General features: G+C 34.0%; 1 protein-coding gene across 1 annotated transcript; it reads left to right on the top strand.

The window, feature by feature from the left end:
- Positions 1 to 2505: 2505 nt before the first annotated feature.
- Positions 2506 to 12593, top strand: LOC114255805 (receptor protein kinase TMK1). The gene is made up of 2 exons (XM_028195353.2): positions 2506 to 5046; positions 11990 to 12593. Exons 1-2 carry the CDS (start codon positions 2961 to 2963, stop codon positions 12391 to 12393), a joined length of 2490 nt encoding a protein of 829 aa, XP_028051154.2. The 5' UTR covers positions 2506 to 2960; the 3' UTR covers positions 12394 to 12593.
- The last annotated feature ends 11516 nt before the right edge of the window (positions 12594 to 24109 follow it).

The raw sequence follows: 24109 nt of genomic DNA, 5'->3' as shown, positions 1-24109 counted from the left end.
TTTTTATGAAAAAATGTGTAATAAAAAATTGTAAAAATTGATTTGTAGGGAAAAATTTGAATTGGGAGTTGTCCAGCCGTAATTGTTGACTTTTGGTGAATAGTGTTAACTTTTTAACTTTTTGAGTAACATTTTGACTTTTTGACTTTTTTACAAGTTCCCAAACTTGGCCTTAATTATTTATTATATTTAGTAAAATTTAAATGTCTCAATGTAAAAATAAAATAATTTTGCTTAACTTTTTATTGATGTTTTATTTATTTAATTTTTAAAATAATTTTTTATAGATATTTTTATTGATGTTTCATTTTAAAATTTTGTTTATATTTTATTTAATTTCATTATTTAAATTTTAATAGATGTTTTATTTAATTTCATTGTTTTATTATTATTATTTTTAAAAATAAATTTATTTAAATTTTTAATTAAAAAATAACATATATTTTTATTGATATTTTATTTATTTATTTTTTTAAAAATAAAATTATTTAATTGTGTAAAAAATAAAATAAAAAAATAAAATTTTATTTAATCTAGCTAAAAATAATTAAAATATTAAAAATATGTTTAATATTGCTATTATTTAGTAAACAATTGAGAAAGGGTAAAATAGTCTTTTGTTCATTTATCCTATTCAGTCCATCCGACCAAACATTGGATTCACTAAAATAGTCATTTTCAGATATCTAATCCTATGAAAAAATAAATATGGGATACACATCCCATCTAACCAAATAGTCCAAGAAATTCACAGTTCTAGGATTTAACTTCGATAGATTTTAATTCCCTTATCTAATTTGTCCAATCAAATACACCTACAGTGTTTAGATAATTTTTGAATAAAAGTTAAATATTCGGATATAAATTTATAAATATAAACAAGTTGTTCATATAAATAATTGAATGAAATGTATATTTAGGGCTGGTTTGGGGTGTCCTAAAAAAGTTCACTTTTTGTCTTTTTGGACTAAAAAAGTTGAGAAAAAAATATGGAGGTTTGGGTTAACTTTTTGACTTTTTATGAAAAAAATGTGTATTAAAAAATTGTATAAAAAAAGTGTGTAAAAGATGATTAGAGAGGGGTGGGCCCCAGCCGTACAACCGGCTGGAGTGAATTGGAGTTGGAAATTATTGGCTAATTTTTGTATAAAGCACTGGACGGTTTTGTTTGGCCCGTGGGGGTCATCACGGATCCTATTTTAATAATCTGAACCGTTCAGTGTGTGTAACTCGTCGAACACTAGGTACCTGTAAAAAATCACATTAATCGGATATTGGTAGCTATCTGATCAGATTTATTTATTTTTCAATCATTAATTATAACACCATCCATTTGTTGTACATAACTGATTTAATCATATAGTTATCGATATCCGATCAATATAATTTTTTGCAGACATATAGTACTCGATGATTTCTACACATTGAATGGTTCAGATTATCAAAACGGGACCCGTGATGACCCCCATGAGACGAACAACGGTGTGTGTAAAAACCACACCCAATCATTTCTTTTTTCTCCACTGTCGCACACAGCAGCTGCACACACATCAATTCGGTGAATAGTGATTTTGAAGAAAATTAATTTTTTAATTTTTTTTTTTGGTGAATAGTGATATCTTTTTAGATTTTGGAGTAACTTTTTGACTTTTTGACTTACATAGGATAAAGCCTGGTTTGGCTTATACTATATAAGCCAAAAAGTCAAAAAGTTACTCCAAAATCCAAAAAGATATCACTATTCACAAAAAAAAAAAAAAAAATAATAATTTTTTTCTGCCCAAGTACACACCGAATTGACAACAAGCAGCTGCTGTGCAGCGACAGTGCACCTAAATGAAAGGATTGGGTGTGATTTGCAAAGACACCGCTGTTCGGCCTGTGGGGCCTATCACAGATTCTTTTTTGATAATCTGAACTGTTAAATGTGTAGAACTCGTCGAGTACTATATGTCTGCAAAAAATCACATTGATTGGATATCGATAACTATATGATCAAATCAGTTATGTACAACAAATGGATGGTGTTATAATTAATGATTGAAAAATAAATAAGTCTGATCAGATAGCTATCGATATCCGATTAACGTGATTTTTTATAGATACATAGTGTTCGACGAGTTACACATATTGAACGGTTCAGATTATTAAAATAGGACCTGTGATAACCCCCACAGGCCAAACAAAACTGTCCAATGCTTTGTACAAAAATTAGGCAATAATTTCCATAGCCAATTCACTCCAGCCGGTTGTACGGCTGGGCCCACCTCTCACTAATCATCTCTTACATACTTTTTTTATACAATATTTTAATACACATTTTTTCATAAAAAGTTAAAAAGTTAACCTAAACCTCCATATTTTTTTCTCAACTTTTTTAGTCTAAAAAGACAAAAAATACACTTTTTTAGAACATCCCAAACCAGCCCTAAGCCAAACCAGCCCTTAAATACGAATATTTTTTTGTTCGAGAGTTTATATTCGAATATACCATTTATAGTGTGTACTGTAGAGTTTGTATAAACCCTGTTTTTTTTGTCTGTTTGTTTGTTTTTGTTTCAATGGTTGAGGATAGCTGCAAGCCTGCAAGATGCTGCGATTGTCTCGTTCCTGTCCTCGGGGATGACGAAACGTTCCTCTAGAGGGAATCATACCTCTGTCTTCAGTTGTTTCTGATCATGCAATTGAGAATATTAACTTCGAATTCTCGCACAAATCGCAGTTGGAATCTTCAAAACCAAATACCAAGAGACAAAACACATCCATTCACGCTGCGATGATTTCCATCTCTCACTTCTCTCTCTCTTGCATTTTTTTTGTTATTATTATTATTATCAGAGCTATAATACCCAGAATCTCCATCAAGGTATTAGAAATTGTTTTGAAAATTGTGAGCAAGGAATGGGAGGAGGGGATACACAGCAGTGTTGAGAGAGTTTGGTGTCAATTTTCTCGAGAAAATGGGGATAATAACCCATCTGGGTTCAAGGTTTTTTGCCTTGTTGTTTCTCTCTCTGCTCTCCGTCTTCGTCTTCGTTCACACCAAGTCCAGTTCGCGTGACGCTGCAGTAATGCTTATTCTGAGGCAGAATCTCAATGCATCCAAGTCACTAGGTTGGATCGACCCGGACCCTTGCCAATGGCAACACGTGAGTTGTTCCGAAGACGGGCGGGTCACCCGGATTCAAATCGGGTATCAGAACCTCACCGGTTGTCTCCCTTCGAACCTCAGCTACCTCACCGCCTTGCAGATACTCGATCTCTCTTCTAACCAACTCCAGGGTCCGCTTCCTAGTCTTGCCGGGTTGAGCTCACTTCAGAACCTGTCGCTCAGCAACAACAACTTCTCTTCCATTCCTTTCGATTTCTTCTTCGGCATGACGTCCCTCGAAAGGGTCTATCTCGACAACATCCCCTTCCATCCGACTCCGATACCGATCAGTCTCCAAAACGCATCAAACCTTAAGGTCTTCTCGGCCAACGCCTCTAATTTCTCTGGCAAAATTCCCTATTTTTTTGGCAAGTTTGCGAGGCTGACGACACTTCACTTGGCGTTCAACAACCTTCACGGTGAGCTGCCGGCGACCTTTTCGAGTTCTTCAATTCAGTCTCTGTGGTTGAATGAGCAACGGAGTACTTATAAGCTCCATGGTTCGATTGATGTCATACAGAATATGACCCAGTTGAAGGAGGTGTGGTTGGATTTAAATTCCTTTTCGGGTCCAATGCCGGACTTTTCTAGGCTTATGGGGTTGGAGAGCTTTAGGGTGAGGGACAATAGCATTACAGGTCAAGTACCAGCATCTATCTTGGATCTTCCATGGCTTAAGGTTGTGAGTTTGACCAACAATTTGCTACAAGGGCCGACCCTGAAGTTTAACTCTTCTGTTACAATTGACATGGAAACTGGGTCTAATAGTTTCTGCTTACCTGCTCATGGAGCTGCCTGCGATCCCCGGGTGAATACATTACTTTCCATTGCTCAATTTAGTGGTTACCCGGTTGTGTTCTCAGAGAATTGGAAAGGAAATGACCCTTGTAAGGCATGGCTTGGGCTCCATTGTGAGAACGAAAACATTACTGTTGTCAATTTTTCATATTTGGGTCTTACGGGTATGATTTCTCCAAACTTCTCGTCAATCGTTTCATTACAAATACTAATCCTTGCTAGTAATAATCTAGTGGGTATGATCCCGAATGAGCTTACAACTTTGCCTAACCTTAGAGAATTAGATATCTCGAACAATTGCCTTTATGGAAAAATTCCTTCATTTAAGAGTAATGTGGTTGTAAACACTAATGGAAATCCTGATATTTGGATGGATGTTGACAGTGGCAATATGTACTTATCCGTAGTGAATCTAGGCTTGGTAATTGGTGGTATTTGTGTAGTTTTATTTGCTGGGATTTTGATATATATGTGTAAACGAAAGCATTATGGTCATATTCATGTTATTGAATCTGAACGAATGGTAATCTCTATTCATGTGTTAAAGAATGCGACTAGCAATTTTAGCCAAGAGAATATATTGGGAAGAGGTGGATTTGGAATTGTTTACAAAGGGGCGTTGCATGATGGGACTAAGATTGCGGTTAAGAGAATGGATTCTGGAGTGCTATGTGAAAGGGGTTGGGATCAGTTCAAGTCTGAGATTATTGTGCTGAGTAAGGTTCGACATAAGCATTTGGTTTCTCTTTTTGGATATTGCTTGGATGCAAATGAGAGGCTACTTGTTTATGAATACATGCCTCAAGGGACTCTTAGCAGACATTTGTTTAGATGGAAGGAGGAAGGGTTGAAACCCCTTGAATGGTTAAGAAGGTTGACCATTGCACTAGATGTGGCTAGAGGAGTTGAGTATCTACATGTTTTAGCCCATCGAAGTTTTATTCATAGGGATCTGAAACCATCAAACATTCTTCTAGGAGATGATATGCATGCTAAAGTTGGTGATTTTGGACTTGTGCGTCTTGTACCAGATGGGAAGTCTTCAATTCTAACTAAACTAGCAGGAACTTTTGGATATCTAGCACCAGAATATGCAGGTATTTTTTTATAAAGCGAAAATTGTACATATACACAGTTCTTATACAAAACTCATCCAAAATTATAGGTCTTTCCTTTGAAATTAAGAGAACCACCAATATAGAATCATTATTCTAGATAAAAATTTTGTATTCCTATTCTATTTTTACACATTATTTTTTTTAAAACTCATTTTGATTTACATTTACTACTATTTTTACTTTTCCTTTATAAGATTTTTAAATCGAAAAGTTTGTTGGGCTTGAAATGGTAAAAAATTGATTACATATTTTGAATTTAATTGCAAAATAAGAGAACAATATGAAACATCCCGCAAACATCAAAAGTATTCACTAAACCTTGATAAAAAGATGGGTGATTCTATTTGCACCCAAATAGTAACTCAGTATGCCCAACAAAAATTTTGAATTTAATTCTTGTTATACTCAAATGTAAATTTACTAATAAGGACAATACACATTAAACCCTAAAATAAAATATTATTTTTTTCTCATTATACATTTTAATCACTTAAACGCATTCTTCATATTTAAGTCTCTTCTGTAAAGACTAATCCACCCAAATAATAAAGGTAGTTCCCATAGAGTTATTAGGTTGGCTTCTACATGTATTTGGGTTTGGATGGTGGAGTTCGGAATCAACTAGGAAACCTAATATGTGTAGGATTTGGTTACTTAATTATATGAAATTAGGATTCTCATGCGTATACTATCACTAATAGTCATGTGGACTATAGAGTTTCTCTTAGAGAGATTGAGAGATTGAGAGAAGGGGGAATAGAGATGTAAGAGGTGAGAGAACAAAAATACCGTGAGGGCACCAAGTGAGCAAGGGCTAAACTACCCTTGAGCATGGTGTTCGGGTAGTAGTATCGATTTTGAGTATTTTGGCCATCTCACATATATACTCTATTTTATTCATAGTGGAAATTCTCTCTCCTATGAATGTAGACAATTTGGGCCAAACCACATAAATCACTGTGTGATTGTTATTCTCTTTGGTGTGTGCATGGGTGTGCTTCCGTTTGGCATTGGTAGAATGTGGTATAAATCCCAACAAGTGGTATCAAAGCTTAAAGGTTATCGATCCTAGGTGATGTTGGGAGAGGTGTGATTATTGGACAAGGAGGACTCGCACCGAAAAGAAAGAAATCGCGGTGGTATAGAAAACAAACCAAAAAAAAAAAAAAAATCAAAATCTAGTGAAGGCTTCCGCAAGAAGAAATATGGTAGAAAAATTCATAGTGGGTGGATTCCAAGGTTTTCAAGGGTTGTGATTTCATCGGTACGGTAAGAATTTTCAGATTCTAAATAGGTTTAAAGGGATTGAATAGATTCAAGGGCAATCAAAGGTGATTGCATGTGATCTAAGTGATCTAAGATCAATCTAGTTCAATCAATGATGGATGACCAATGGCAACTTGTGCATGCTTATGGAGTATGTTGTGACAAGAGAGGAGCTACTGTTAAGAATCAGGTGAGTAGTATAAGTTGTGGGTGGACAATGGTGAGCAACAGTTGCAAGGATATTTGGTGGTCACCAACAGGAAAACAATGGGTTGCTTGATGTTCACAGAAGCAAGCTCTGGGCATAGAAGTCGTGACCGTCTCATGACGAGGAGGTGTACACCAAAGGAAGTCGAGTCTCTTTCTATGAAGGTTTTGGTTCGTGGTAGTGTAGACACCTCAAGGAAGTGTGGCCGATCCCATAGGCTCAAGCATGAGGACAAAGGAAGACACAAAGGACGCGTTTGAAGCACCATGGTTCAAGGGTTGTAACATTTTCTAGGTGAAAGTGGTGTATATAACACAAACCAGGACATCTAAGTTGGAGGATGCATATAACATTTACCCCACATGGGTGGTGGGGGGGGGTGATTGTTAGGATTAGTCCACCCATGTGGTAAAGGTGGGTCCTATATAGTTTTTAGGTTGGTTTTATTTGGGTTAGGATAGTAGAATTCGAAATCAATTAGGAAACTTAATATGTGTAGGACTTGGTTACCTAATTGTATGGAATTAGGATTCTTATGGGTATAGTATTATAAATAGTCATGTGAACTATGGAGTTTCTCTAAAAGAGATTGAGAGATTGAGAGGAGGAAAAATAAAGATGTAAGGGGTAAGAGAAAAAAAATCGTGAGGGCATCGAGTGAGCAAGTGCTTAACTACCATTGAGCATGGGGTAAGGGTAGTAGTGTGGGTTTTGAGTATTTTGGCCATATCATATGTGTTCTTTATTTTATTCGTAGTGGAAATTCTTTCTCCTGTGGATGTAGGCAATTTAGGCTGAACCACGTAAACCTGTATGTCATTTTTTCTCTTTGGTGTGTGCGTGGGTGTGCTTTTGTTTGGCATTGGTGAGATGTGGTATAAATCTCAACATCTTCATCTTCTTTCCCAAGTTTAGTTATTTTCTCTTCATCATTTTTCTCACTCCAAAACTCCAATCCATCTCATCAAAACTGACTATCATCATTAACATTATTCAGTGTGTTTGGTTTGAGTTTTTTGAATTAAGTTTTTTGAAAATTAAGTTTTTTGGTTTTCATGTTTTTTTGTTTTTAGTGAATATTTTTTAAATTTTAAACATTTTTTTTTTTTACTTTTTAGATGCACCTTACTTAGATGAATCTAAACCAAACCAAACCAAACCAAGCCTTAAGTCCTATCAAATGGGGTCCGCTACATGAATCATTCTTCTCCACGTGGCCCTATCAAAGGCCATTTCATTAGTCAAATTAAGTAGATTCATATCTCTATTTGTCAATGTTAATCTAGACCTACCTCGTCCCCTAACACTTCCATCTACCGTTATAGTATCGCATCTCTTCACTACTGCCTCTGTTGGTCTCTGTTGAATATGACCAAACCATCTCAAACGATTCTCTCTCAACTTATCTTCTATCGGTGCTACTCCTACCCATTCCCGAATACACTCATTCCTAATCCTGTCCTATCTAGTCTTATCACACATCCACCTTAGCATCCTCATTTCAACCACACTCATCTTATCCACATGTTGTTTCTTGGTTGCCCAACACTCCATCCCATACAACATAGCTGGTCTAATAGCCGTTCTATAAAATTTACCTTTTAGTCTAGTGGGTATTCGTTTATCGCACAATACCCCAGACGCACTTCTCCACTTACACCATCCCGTCTTAATCCTATGGGCCACATCTGCATCAATCTCTCCCGCTGTTGTGATAATCGACCCTAAATAACGAAAATGTTCACTCTTAGACAGTTCTTGGTTCTCAATCTTCACTTATCCTCTGCTTTCATTGTTACTGTTACTAAATTTACACTCCATGTACTCTGTCTTAGTTCTGCTTATCCGAAATCCTTTAGATTCAAGAGCTTTTCTCCAAATCTCCAACTTTGTGTTAACTCCTTCTCCAAAGTAAAAAATTTGTGAAAAAATATTTTAAAAAATTAATAAATACATAAAAATGTACTGAATTCTCGTATTTTTTTTTTTGTATTTTGGATATTTAGTGAATTTTTAAAAGGTTTTCTTCACAAATTTTTTACTTTTTAGATACATCTAAGTTAGGCATGTCTAAAAATTTAAAAAATTGCTTAAAATATTAAAAAAAATCAGTAAAAACAAAAAAACATGGAAAATAAAAAAGTAGAATTTTCTGAAAAGTATTTTTTGAAAAGTAAAACCAAGCATAGTGAGTTTCTTCTCCACTTTCTCTCTCTACAAACCCACAAACCTTCTCTCTCTCTCTCTCTCTCTCTCTCTCTCTCTCTCTTCAATCTCCTTTTCTACTTTCTCTCTCTAAAACACACATACCTTCTCTCAATTAAATTTACAATTGGAATGGATTCTCTTAACCAAAAATTTCAACAAAAAATTGATAAATATGTCAATGAATCAAACCCAAAACTAGATTGAAAACAACAACAATTAACATAGTTCCCAAAATGGGTAGATAAATAAACATTAAGTAGAGGAAGAGTGGCTGAAGAGAGGGCTTTCCCTGAGAGGCTCAAATGAGAATCTACTAAAAAATTTGGCAATACAACCCTCTCAGAACTCAAATTATTTTTAGGGCAATCGTTGACGAACATGATGACAACGAACATATCTACGTTAGCCACCACAATCATTGGAACCAACGATGAAGTCCACATGGTCTTTGTTGATTCAAGGTAGTACAAAGGTGAGTAATAACTTGATGGGTTTGTATTGCCTCTGTTCTTCATACCTAGTCATGGTTCGTCGTCATCTTCTTCTTCTTCTTTAGTATTTACAAATGACGAGAGTAGTGGAGTATCGTGGTTGAGAAGAGAGGAAGAGAGGCAGAGAGGAAGGGAGTCTTTTTTGAATTGATTTTTTTTTTTTTTTTTTGGCTATACCACAAATTATGATTTTATCTTGAAGGGTAATTTGTGAAAAAAACATAGAGTGTATTGAGAGTAAATTGTAACTCTAAATAATTTAATTGTGAGTATTGAGAAATTGAGTGTACTAATAATTTTTTGGGTGCAAATAGAATCAGCCTAAAAAGATTAGATTACTGCGATACAAGCAAAACAAAACTATATAGTATATTTGTACTAAATGATGCGGCCAAATTGGGGGCTTTTCATTAAAAAACAAAACAACCATCATGGTGGTTTCAAATTTAAAAAATGCTTTTCACAAATATGCTGGAACAATTTTGTGTACAATCTTAGAGTAAGAATAGCATATCTTAGAAGATTAGCTAGCAAAGTATGAGTTTTGACATAATGCAATGGGATTTGATGCTTTTATTTTTCCTTTCTTCCACACTAATTATCCAAGAAGATAGGCCTTACTTGTTCTAGAAATAGTAGATTGAGTTTATTTACCATGTTCAATTAAACGGTCCTTTTATCTCTTAATTGTTTCATTTGGTGTTAATGTTTGAAACCAGCATTACAAGTATTAGAAAGAATGATTTATTGTCAAATTAGGTGATTGGTTACATTCAGAAAGATGGATTCATATCACGAAGTTGTGATCTAGCAGGATGTTTTTATCTAATTAGACAGTCTCCTCTATTTTCTTAGTTAGAGTTTATTTTCGTATTTTTTATTTTTTACGTTTGAACAATTTGCAGCCATTATAGAAGCATCACTTATTATTATCTTTAATTTTCATGTTTTTATCAATTGAGGTTTAGGTACATAATAGTTTAACTAATGCGTGGTTGTAACATGGACCATAAAACAAAAAAGGCATTGGTTGATAACACTATCTTCTTTAGCGGCATTGGATTTAACATTCATTTGACTTCTTGTACTTTGGTTATATGTAAGACCCTAATAGTATTAGATTAAGTTTAATGTGTTAATTTATTTTTGTAGTTCATGAAATGTGTTTGTTGAGCTTTTAACGTTTTCAATAAAATAATCTAACCATTGTTGGAGGAGGATTATTATTTGGAACTAATATAGTTTCGTTATTATATCATATATGTTTGACGAGCCTATGCAAAAGATGAATTATCACATTTTTTGGGTTGAATTGCTAGGTGGAAGGATTCCTACTTTCTGAATGTTCAATGTGTTATGGATTTGCTAGTTCTCTATTTGTGGTTCTCATTAGAGCATCTCCAATGGTTGTTGCTAGAATACCATTGCTATTGTTATAATTTGGCAATGAATAGTGTTATTTTGTCAAATTACAGCAATGGTGCTCCAATAGTCACTTGTTATTTTGGCAATTCTCAACCAACTTTCCCTCCAAGTTTGTAAGTGTTATTTGGATATAGGTTTTTTTGTGATTTTATTTTTGTTTATTTTTTGTCTTTTATGACTTTTTTTAAACTATTAGTAAAAAAATTTATATATTTATATTATTCTCGCTTAGACAAATATAAAAAATGAAAAAAATTAGAAAAAAAAAATAAATATAATTCAATTTGAAAAATTAAATAGAAAAATTACTTGGTTTTCTACTGTTTCAATTCTGTTTTTTCAACTGAATTTGGAGTCACAAATATGTTCATATTTGTTAATGTGGCATGTTTGACAATTACTATTTTACTTGCCAAATTTGAAAACAGATATGACATATGCCATCTTTGGCAAGTAAAATAGCAAGTCATTGGAGACTTACTTTTGATCACTATTGTTAAATTATAGCTTTAACAAGTATTTTGAGAGCTCCATTGGAGATGCTTTTAGGCATCTCTTCAAATTTAAGCATCCAAATCTTTTGTTCATTTCTTAGTCAAAGAAAAGGTCATTCCATAGTACGCAACCCCCATGCTTCACATGTGAGTTGTAACTCAATGTAGTTGAAGTTGTAACTTTGATCACACTGAGTTTTAACCTTTCTATTTATTTATTTTTTAAGATTGACATGAAGTTTTAACTTTTGAAAGCATGCATCATTCGCATTGTTAAATTTGTCTCACGTAAGATATACTCTAATATTGAAATGTTGGACGACTTCATTAAAATCGAGTATTTTTTCCAAATCAAGACAGTCTTGTGGTACATAATTTTCAAATTAATGTTTTTTTTAACCACTTGTTGAGTATGAATTCAATCTTTAAGTTGTACTTTCAATACATGACTTCTTGAAGTCATGTTTTAGTAATAGGGCTTTAATTAGTTTATTGTAAAAAATTCTTGAAAGTCATATTTTTATGATACAATTTCTAGTAGAGCAATGATTCTTAATTTGAATTACATGCCGACACCGAGTCATTTAGTAGTTCTTCACTGCTTCTCTAGTAGAGCCTATGATTTTTAGACCAACCACAATCGACAACATGGTTGGCTTTGACTTGAACATTCGGCATGCACAACATTTTCCTTTCAAATATTAAGTCATGTTTTTAGAAACATGATTTATAAGATTGAAAAATAAATTTTAAAAAAGTATATATATTTATACATTTCATAAAAAAACTTGTGTTTGTTAAATAATTCAAATTTTTGTGTGATTGAATAGTGACAGGACGAGTGACAACTAAGATTGATGTGTTCAGTTTCGGAGTGATTTTACTGCAGTTGATTACTGGAAGAAAAGCAGTGGTTGAACTTGAGACCGAGCATGATGAGTACGTTGGTATTGTTGCTTGGTTCTACAAAATGCGTATGCAAAAGGATGCATTCCACAAGGCTATCGACTCAACAATTAACCTTGATGAAGAAACACTTGCTAGTATTGACACTGTTGCTGAGTTGGCGGGCCATTGTTGTGCAAATAATCACTCTCAGAGGCCCGATATGGGCCACATAGTCAATGTGCTTTCAACTCTTGTTGATCATTGGAGTCCATCCAACTCTCATTGTGATGAGGGATTTGGCTCATTTGGTGAGGTTAAGCCAAAAGATTATAGCCAAATATTTTGAAATTAGTCCCCAAAATTTTGTCATATCAATAGAAGTTCAAATTATTAGTTACAAGAGCATATAAATATGTAGAATATTTCAAAATATTTGTAAAAGGCTTTAGAACTCTTCATATTTAAAAAAATAAAAGTGTATGGAGTAGTGTTAATTTTAATGTAAAAATAAACTCCAACATTTTTCTATGATCATTTTCTTTATAATTTTTTTTTTTCTCTTTCTCACCCGCTTTGTCTCTTTCTCGCTCTGACTCTCATTCTCTATTTTTTTTCTTTCGCACGCTCTCACTCTCTCTCATTCTCCAACACCATCACCACCATCATCCATCCAAATCCATCTCTAATCCACACAAATCCATTTCCGATCCACACAAAATCCATCACCGATCTTTACCATCATCTCTGATCCTTATCATTGTCACAGATCGTCACAATCATCACAGATCTTCATCGATCCTCACATCCACCAACATCGGTTCCCTATTAGAATGATAAATTGGGTTTTGGAAAGTATAATATTTCTTTTATGGTTGTATTTAATACATTTTTTTTTCTTTTATACAAACTGCTTCTACCCGGTATGAAGTATTTCGTTTAATTTTTCTTTTCTCATTTTTTTGCTAATGCACTCATTGTAGTTGTGTTAGGCCAGATCTTCATGGTCCTTGGTATTATATATTGGTAATCTATTTCTTTAAATTTATATCATATGGCTAGTTTTTTTTTTTTTTTTTTTAAAGACTAATTATGTAATATTTTGAGATTGAAACAGACTAGGAAGCAAACTCTTAGGGGCTGTTTTGTGAAAAAATTATATTTTGATTATATGCATAACTTGAGGAGGGGAGGGGGGGGGGGGGGAGTTTGTAAAATTATCAAATGAATTTTTTTTTTTCTTACTCCTTATTTGCACCAAAATTTCTTTTTATGTCAAAGGAGGAGAAGTTTTTGACAAAGAGGAAAAAATAAATGCTTACATTTTTATTTCAGAGGGAGAAAATATTTGTAGATTACATGTGAGTCGTGAGTAGGTTTCATAGATTTTTTGTTCTTAATTTCTCTCAATAGCTTTTCATGAGCCTCTCGAACTTGAACATCCCTATTTTCAATCTCTGTGAGTCTTGGCATTATAATAGTTGCATAATATTGCACCGCATTCTCCAACTGTGAATTTTTAACACCCGTGAAGCTAGTGATGTTACTATTTGAGGAATAGTAGAGAATTCTCAAGGAAGAACTTAAGGAGTAGATGTAGGCCTGGTTGTGCTGAGCCATTATAAATTGTTAAATTTGATTTCTCTTCTCTTTGCTTATGTTATTTCATTGCTTTATTTTATATTGTTGAGCATTTTTATTTATTTATTACTTGGGTTAAATTTTAATTTAGCAATTCATGTAGAAACCTAATTCACCCTCCTTTAGGTTGCCTACTTGGGTTAATAATTTCATCTAGTGTAAAAATACTTTTTGAATGAGAAATTGCATTAATCAGGGTATTTCGCTTATTGGTTGTGTATCATCCTTTGTGGGGGTGAGATTTCGGGCTATTTTGGGAAGATGGTTATAATCAATTTTTTAGTAAAAAATTGCTTATAAATAACTTTTTTGTGAGAGAAGAAGTAAGTTATAATCTGGGAAGTGGATTATAACCCACTTTTTAAAATAGAACTTCTTAAGTCTTATTAAGAAGAAGTTTGATATCTTTTATGATTGCTGATTTATTTCTCCACGCTGGTTGTTGTCAACCATCATTGTGACAATCCAACAATATAAAGGAGCAAAACCCAAGGTGGAGGTACGTGGGATCAGGGGGTCACATGCCCTCTCCTCAAATTTTATAAAATTGCATTTTTACTTTTATTTGAAATTTTAAGTAATTGCTTTCAAGTTTCAAGTATACCTCTTAAATCTCTACACCTCATCTTTTTTATTTATTTATTTATTTTTAGCAAAATCTTTGCAAAATCAACAAGGTTAGTTGGTTAGTAAAAATATTTGCATTTCACTATAAAGTCATAGGTTCAAATATCTCAGTCTATTTGATGGTTGTATTCTTCATATATTTATTTATAATTTTTCTCTCATATTTTTGAGAATTTCTTTGTATTAGTTAATGTCATATTGATTTTCGTCATTAATTAAAAAAATACAAATCCTTGCAATTTGTCACTCTAAATGTTTAATTTTGCTAATCTTTTCTTATGAATTTTATATTGTTTTTCTTTCTTTTCTCTCTCTTTCTCTTTTTTGTGTGTGTATTATTTAATTTTTTCATTCTCATTTTTAATACCGCATTTTAATAAATTATAATACTCATTATGTTCACAAAACTAAAATAGAAAATCAAATTAATAATAAATAAACAACAAAAAAATCAACAAAACAAAGAAAAAAATTGATGAACTCAATCATGATCTAAATATATAACTTTGACATAATGCTCATCTTTGTTTTGTCACCAATTAAAAATCAGGATTGGTTGCATTATGACTTCAACACAATGTTGTCCCCTTAACCAGAAATATTGACTGTGACACTTTCATGATTTTATTTTAACTTTGATTAGAGAACCAACTTATAAATTGATTTATAAGGTGCAACCAAAGAAATACTAAGTTTTGTATATAAGGCCATGGAGTTTTGTAAATGTGTATATATATATATATATGAAGGGGCTAAATACAAATGAAGCGGGTCTAAGCCTTGGGCTAGTCCAAACCATTAAGCTCAAATTCGAATGGCCATCTGATATAGTCCAGATACCCACACGGACCAAATCATATTGAGCCCAACTCCACATCATCCTCCAAAGTCCTTAAGCACTTGGGACAAGCTCAGAATGATAGGACCAGTGTAGGCGAGGTATTGACCTGGGCTGAACGGATGGGCTGTACCCATCAGTAGAATCGAAGTGAGCCGAACCCATACAAAGTCATCCAAATGAGTCAGCCCATCTCTATAAGCAACTTCATGAAAAGCCAAATTGAGGTATGGTCAAGACGGAGCTTAGACATCCTCAAGTAGGCATGGAATCCGTGAATATATGTATGTGCAAAATGCCACCTCAACTGGACTCCCTTCCCTAGAATCACGGAAACAATTATAGACGGAATGTGATTTGTTATATACACAGTTATAATGAGTATGTGCCTCCATGGCTAACCACCTTGCGGTCCTCCATCTTGAGCAATGATAAAGAGAGCCTTGAGTCACCCAAGTTCTACGACCCTCACCTTGGGAAACAAGTTAAGTCTTCTACATAAGTAAACAATCTCATCTCATTGAAGGTAACTCATATCAACTAGTCCGAACTCAACTCTTCCTTTCTCTACACCTAGAGAGAGAATTTCATCTTCTCTGATCACTTATTCTCACACCGGAGGGTTTTTCCGGCCAATCCCCGCAGGGCAACTCTAACAGTGCTTTATCTTGCAGGTCTTAAGTTCTTGGATAGCCCAAATCAGCGACAAAGCTCTGATCCACTCATCTAGTGCAGGAACCGATACGCACAATATGTATATTGGGTTTTCTGTACATCACTCAAATTTATGTACCTGTAGAATTTGGAGGAGCACTAAAATGTGTAATTGTGAAATACAATTTCATGGGCAAGGTAGAATACATGCAATTGCTTCTTAGGAATTCATCCATGGTAACACAATGACTCTATTTGTGACTTATAATTCAACCAATCATGATATATGACAAATCATGATTTATGAATCTGAAACTAATAAACAGAACAGGGCAAAATAAGTGACATATATATTAAGGGGAAAAAAGGCGTACCTCCCTTTTGTCTTTTGTTTGTGTTTCTTTGCCTTTTGATTTCTTCTTTAATCTATTGCATTGTAGAAGTGTCCGTCAATAGTAAATTGAGCACGTCCTATAGATTGCAAACAGTTTGAGAGACCTTGTTCATGCCTTTCTTGGATTTAAGAACAAAGTGGATTATTTTTCAATGACTAACCACTGGATTGTTTTTGTTCATTTTTTATTTCAGAACAAATTGTATTGTTTTTATCATAATTTCTGTAAAACTAATTGTTTTTGTTCTTTTTTTTGGAGTATTTTTTATTCATTAGTGTTGAGTTTCTTGTTTTTTAATTGGGAAAACAAAGGCAAGCAACCCTTTGTATTTGTTATGACTTTTGGTGTTGAGTTCTTGCTTTTTAATCAGTGAAGCAAAGCCAAGCAACGCTTCATATCAATGGTGCCTTTCGTCAATAGCAGATGTTCAGTTTTCTAGGACAACATGGTTGCAGATTGTGGTTATAAGTGAAGGCCATGTTTGATTTACAATACTAATAGTGAGGTATTAATAATCCTATCAAATTAGTGTGGTATTAACTATCCCACCCCTACCCCATTACTAATAATCCTACAGATTTGTTGGATTAATTATCCATTAGATTAATAGTCCTAAACCAAAATGTCAAAACAAACATAGGATGATTGGGCTCACGGATTAATAATCTTAATCCCATGCTTTAATCCTTCCAATCAAACATGCCCGAAGGGTATTATGAGAATGAAAACGGTAGAAAACAATCTAGCGTTTTTAGCCTTTTAAAATAGTAGTAGATGCTTAAACAAAATAAAGAAGTAATGTGATAACTTTTAATAAATAAAAAAATAAACTGCTTATTTAGTAATTTCCCAAACAATCACTGAATATGGGGAAAATTACATTTTAAAAAGAGAAAATAAATTTTTTTTTTGTGGTGGTGTAAATTTTTTATGTATCTTGTATATATATATATATATATTTTAAAGTTGGGTTCAAGTTTTTTTTATATGTTAGATTTGTAAAACAAAATTCACCTATAATATAATTATTTTAAAAATTCACCTATAAACAAATAAACTGCTTATGTACTAATTTTCCAAACGATCACTGAATATAGGGGAAATTACATTTCAAAGTGAGAAAATAATTTTATTTTTGTGGTGGTGTAAATTTCTTATGTATAGTACATATATATATATATATATATATTTTTTTTTTTTTTGGGTAAATTACACTGACATCTCCTGAGATTTGGTCCAATTACATCCTACCCCTGATATTCTGGAAATTACATTCTCACTCTAGTGGTTAATAGTCTCATTTTACAAGCCCCCCTACTTATATAAAAGGTAACAACTCCTAGTAGAAAAATAAGAAAAATTATATTGAAAAACAAAAAAGTAAAGCAAAGGAAAGGGAAAAAAAAAAAAGAAAAAAGAAAAAAAACAGAGTAAAACAAAGCAAGAAAAGAGAGAGTGCATGAGTTAATGTCTTCATTTCATCTAAATAATTACAATGACAGGGGAATTAGTGTAGTTTTACAAACGTCAGGGAGTGATATGTATTAAACTCAAACCTCAGGGGGTGGAAGTGTAATTTATCCATATATTTTTTAACCAAACTTCTCAAATTTTAACCAAACTTCTCATTAGGCTCTAAAAACTTTGCTGTTCAAAATAAACTAATCGATTTCAGTTTCTAACACCATTAAAGCCTTCAATTTCAGATTATAACAGAAATAGCAACAGATATTCCTATGATTGACAAATATGAATCCAAAAACCATATAAACACATAATTAGTATTCAAATTCACACTGAGCACTTAAATAACATTCAAAATTAATGATTAAGATTATAATACGTGACGGGGTTGTCATAGTCTCCCTTCTTTAAGAAGTTTGGTCCTCCAAACTTGTGTTACCTTGAGTCAGAAATAATTTGGGATACTTTTGCCTCATTTCATCTTCTTTCTCAAGTTACCTTTGTATTGTAATATTCCTTCCATTCCACTTTAACCATAAGGATCGCCTTAGTCCTCAGCTGTTTCACTTGTCGATCAATGATTTGGATTGGTTTCTCTTCATACTCCACATTATCATCAAGGGCTATATGGTGATAGTCAATAACGTGGAACGGGTCTCGAAGATAGCCCCTCAACATTGACACATGAAACATATTGTGCATTTGCTCCATCCCCGACAGTAGAGCAATTCGGTATGCGACCAAACCAAGCCTTTTCGGAATCTGAAACGATCCAATATAGCGGGGTGATAATTTGTTTTTCTTGCCAAATCTCGTTTGTCCCTTCATCGGAATTACTCGAATGAACACATGAGTACTAGAATCATATTCAAGAGCCCTTCTTCTATGATCCGCATAACTCTTTTGTCAGCTTTGTGTTGTTTTGAGCCTTTGCTAAATGACTTTAATCTTCTCGGTAGTTGTTTGCATAATTTTAGGTCCAAGCAAGACTTTATCTCCAACTTTGGTCCAACAAGTCAAAGATCTACATTTTCTGCCATATAAGGCTTCATATGGTGACATGCCAACACTAGAATGGAAACTATTGTTGCACGCAAACTCCACTAACGGTAAGTAGGTTTCCCAACTTCCCCAAAAATCCAAGGCACACATTCAGATCATATCCTCTAAAGTTTGAATAGTTCTTTCTGATTACCCATTGGTTTACGGATAAAATACGGTACTAAATCTCAATTCCATTCCCATTGCTCTTTGAAGACTTTTCCAAAATCTAGGCACAAATTTTGGATCTCTATCTGAAACAATGGATATCGGTACTCCATGGAAACAAACAATTTCATCAATGTAAATTGTAGCCAATCTATAAGCATCATAGCTAGTCCTTATAGATAGAAAATGTGCAGATTTAGTCAACCTATTGTAACACTGCCCAGGGGGTACCCGAGCGCGTTAAACAGTTCAGACCCTTGATTTCTTTGATTTGTCTCACGAGTGCAATGTGAAACATGAATGAGAATCCAGATTTGGAAATTTATAGAAAATCCATTTTAGTGCAAAAAGCTTTGCTAGAAATGGAGTACATCATCAGATCTCCAAGTCATCACCTAATATTTTTAGAAAAATTAGAAAACCCGCGACTCGTGCCAAGGCCACTGTTTATTATAACCAAGGATGTATCGTCTTAGAACCTTAGGTATGAGAAGGGAAGGTCATTAATTGAGCACCCCCTCATTCACCCGATCAAAAGATCGGTCTCTACTAAACCATGATATGAATTTTATTTACTTCATATTTTCATGTTTCGATTATTTAATAAATGCTAAAATTACTATGTGAAGCAAACAAGTATAAACTATGTCATTTGTTTTGGAACAATTTGATTTCATGTATTTTTGAAAAAGTTTTGAATATTGTACAAAATACAGAAAACTGAGTTTTACAAACATGAAAATCAATTTTATTCCAAATTGAACAACACAACCTCCATCCACTGGCATGCATAGAGTTATATCAAATAAGCAAATAGTCACACGGTAGGATGCTAAGCATAATAAGAAAAACACACACAAGCAGGATGCTAAAGCATAAAAACTTACATATTTATCGACGTTCCGCAAATAATTACAAAAGAAAGTTAGTAAAACATGTATGATTCTATATACAAAATCCTAATGCAATTCACTCATGAAATGTAACTAAAGATTTGGCTTCTAATATATGACATGTGAATTATCTCAAGACATTAGGTAGCACACAAAATCATATAATAATTGATTAAACCCACAGATGCAAATTTAGCTGAATCTGAAGGCATGAAACATGAATGCAAAGCATGGATATGATGATAAGAAAAAATATACTGCACATATACAGATAAGGAAAGCGAGTAAAAGAACGAGGTAGAAAGAAGCAGGGTGGGGGGTTATTACAACACTTGAATAATACATATCCAAATAAGGGGGGAGAGGAATAAAAATATTACAACAAAATATCCTCACAAACCTCTCTTAAATTAAAAGAAAGAAAAAAAAAACTAGAAACATCAGGGAGCTTCGGAGACTATCGGAGACTATCCTGCTCAGCGCTAGGAGACTGTTGGGTTTTGTCTAGAAAAAGTTGGTTGGCTGGCTGGCTGGCTGGCCAAAAAGCGACCTAGCCGGCCAAAAACTTAGTCAGCCGGCTAGGCCAGGCTGTTTTGTTGTAAAATCAAAGAATGAACAATCAAGGAATATGTGGATGGCTTAACTCACAATTCCTAGTTAGCTTACAACAATTTATAATATGAAATCAAAGCAAGAAAAGCAATATAAGAAGGAAAGTTGAAGAAAATGAAAGTGTGTGAAGTTCACCTTCCAAGAAAATGATGAACTCCTTGACTTCCAAACTTCCTTTTGATCACCCTCAAGTTTAGGAAGTGTGTTGTCAACTTTTAGTTCGAAAATTCAAAATTCTTGTTAGAATGGTGTTTTTGGGTTGTTTAACAATGTGTGTGGAGAGAGTTGTTTAACTCTCTATTTTTCACTCTTTCAACAACAATTGCTCTCTTTTGATCAAAGCTACGAGAATTTGGCTATCTCAGAATTTTTGGGATGGTTGTGATATATGGAAATATGGAACATCAGTGTATATGGAGGTTTTTTTGGTTCAAAGCTTAAGGTTTCTCTATATTTTCCTCTGTATCCATCTCTTCTCTTAATTGATCCTTTTTTTTTTCCTCTACCATAACAATCTAATCCTCCTCTCTATAAGCAATGATGGAATGCTAAGTCAATGAGAGGGTATGAGACAAGAATGATAGGGTGACAAGGATGAAGACCTTGGATGCTCCTTTTGTGGAAGAGACAAACACCCTTTTGATAATGGAGGCTAATGATGGGTGAGTAGGTATGCATCTCGTGCATGAATGTATAAAGAAGATCTGAAATGGCATGACCCACACGCTTTCAACAAGAATTCTGCCGAAACTACCCTGCTCCTGGGCAAATTAGTCGGCTGACCAATTAACTTGGCTAGCTGGCCAATTAAATGACTGGCTGGCCTTTTGGCTGGCCAAAATATTGGTTGTGGCCCGACTATTTTACACGAAATAGGATTTTTCGACAGAATTATCATCCTTTCGTTCTATTTCAATATTGTTCTTTGCTCAATTTCCTGAAAAAAATGTTTTGTTTTGAAGTTTAAAAAGGAGCCTTGGAACCCTACAGAAATACTCTGAACAAAGCGCGGAATGAAAGAGAGTTTTGAACTGGACTTGAACACTTGGCCAAAACAGGCTTAGGGTTGGAAATGAAACACAAATTTCATCTTTTGTATTGAGAAATATGTGAGAAACACATTTTTGTTTTCATCATTGGGTAATCAAAAGAAAACGCCCAAGTCTTAGGGCCGGTTAAAATGGGGTGTCTACACCTATCTACAATAGCCCAAATAGGGTTCACACCTTTAGGTGTCCGAGTTAAACCAACGATGAAGTCCATGGTTATGTGCTCCCATTTTCATTCCGAAATAAGGAGAGGTTGAAGTAGCCCTGCTTGTTTTTGATGTTCCGCTTTAACTTGTTGACATTGAAGACATTTAGATACATACTCTGCAATTTCCTTTTTCATATTAGGCCACTAAAAACTTTGTTTCAAATCTCGATACATTTTATTATTGCCCGGATGCATTGCAAACTTTGACTTGTAAGCCTCTTCCAAACTTCTCTTCTTCAAATCAAAAATATTTGGAATGCACAATCTTCCTTGAAACTTCAGCACCTCATTCTCAATACTAAACCTCAGTTTCGGATTTGATTCAAATTCATCAATCACTTTCTTGAGGAACTTATCCTCTCTTTGCTTCTGTTTAATCTCATCAATGATTTCTAGTTGAGTTGAAAAGGCAGTTATCATTCCACCTTGTTTGGGAAACACCACTTCAATCTCAGATTTCTCTAAATCTTTCAGTAACTCCCTCTGTTCAGTGATCAAACAAGCCAAATTCCCCGTTGACTTTCTACTCAAAGCATCGGCCACGGTGTTAGCTTTACCTGGATGATATTGAATCTGGAGATTATAGTCTTTAATCAATTCTAACCACCTTCTCTGTTGCATATTTGTTCATTTTGAGTGAAAAAGTACTTTAGACTCTTGTGGTCAGTATAAACTTCACACTTTGCTCTATACAAATAGTGGCGCCAAATATTTAAAGCAAACACAACAGCGGCCAATTCCAAGTCGTGAGTTGGATAATTCTCATGAGGCTTTAATTGACGAGAAGCATAGGATATTACTCTTCCATTCTGCATCAATACACAACCCAAACCTTTATACGAAGCATCACTATATATCACAAAATTCTCCATACTTGAGGGTAAGGTTAAAACTGGTACTGTAGTCAGCCTTGTTTTCAGTTCATGAAATGCGGACTCTCTTTCATCAGTCCATTCAAACGATTGTCCCTTGTGAGTAAGTTAGGCAAGTGATACAACTATCTTTGAAAAATCTTTTACAAACCTCCTATAATACCTAGCCAATTTTATGAAGCTTTGAACTTCTGTCACATTTGTTGGTGTAGGCCAATTCATAATCGCCTCAATCTTTTGTGGGTCTACTAAAATTTTGTCCTTGTTGATCACATGCCCTAGAAACACCACTTCATCCAACCAAAATTCACATTTTTTCAATTTTGTATATAATTTCTTCTCCCTATGTGTTTGCAAAACTATTCTCAAATGTTGTTCATGTTCTTATTTACTTTTTGAGTAAATCAATATATCATAAATGAACACCATAACAAACTCATCAAGATAGGATTTAAAGATTTGGTTCATAAGGTCTATAAAAGCTATGGGTGCATTTGTCACTCCAAACGGCATAACTAAAAATTCAGAGTGACCATACTATGTTCGAAATGCAGTTTTCTCTACATTTTCATCTTTCACTTTTAATTGGTGATATCCAGATCTCAAATCAATCTTCGAAAATACTTGTGATCCCTGCAACTGGTCACACAAGTCATCAATGAGAGGTAGAGGGTATTTGATCTTGATCGTTACCTTATTTAGTTCTCGGTAATTAATGCACAAGTGTAAGGTTCTATCTTTCTTCTTCACAAATAGCACCGGCGCAACCCATGGCGAAATGCTCATTTGAATAAAATTGAATAAAACCCTTGTCAATTAAATCTTGTAACTATTCTTTCAGTTCTTTCATTTCTACAGTCAACATTCTATATGGAGTCTTTGAAATGGGTTGAGTACCCGACATAATTTCAATAGCAAACTCAATTTCCCTATCAACTAATTCCCCTGCCAATTCCTCTGGAAACACATCTGGAAATTCTCTAACAATAGGAATATCATCTAACACAATATTCTTGGATTGATCAATCAAAATACTACATAGATAACCCCAACATCCCTTCTTAAGTAATTTACATGCTTTCATTGCCGAAATTAAGAAAGGCGGAGGTACTACACCATTACCCACAAATACAAATTTATTACGTCTCGGTGGTCTAAACAAAACCCGCTTCGTTACACAATCAATGGTCGCATAATAGTTAGATAATCAGTCCATTCCCAAAATCACATCGAAATGCCTAATATCAAGAGGCATCAAATTTACAAATAATGTAGCATTCCCAATACATATTTCACAAGCATGATATACAGATGAACATAGAATAGATTCCGCAGATGGAGTAGATACACACAATAGATATGGCAATGATTTCATAAGTCTATTTAGTCTAGATGCAAATATGGTAAATATGAAAGAATGTATAGAGCCCGAATCAATCAGCACATAAGTATCTTGGTTGCAAATTGAAAGGGTACCTGAGACAACGGTCTTGGCATTTCATGTATCACCTGGGATGAGTGCAAAAACTCTCTATTCTCTGAATGTATTTCCTATAGCAGTAAGTCTAGCATTATTTCTTGGCATTGGAACAGACCAAGTTGA

This window comes from Camellia sinensis, chromosome 11 (assembly GCF_055761805.1).
Source record: "Camellia sinensis isolate YWXY chromosome 11, ASM5576180v1, whole genome shotgun sequence".
In the NCBI taxonomy this organism is placed as follows: Eukaryota; Viridiplantae; Streptophyta; class Magnoliopsida; order Ericales; family Theaceae; genus Camellia; species Camellia sinensis.
This window is presented reverse-complemented; position numbering and strand designations above follow the sequence as displayed.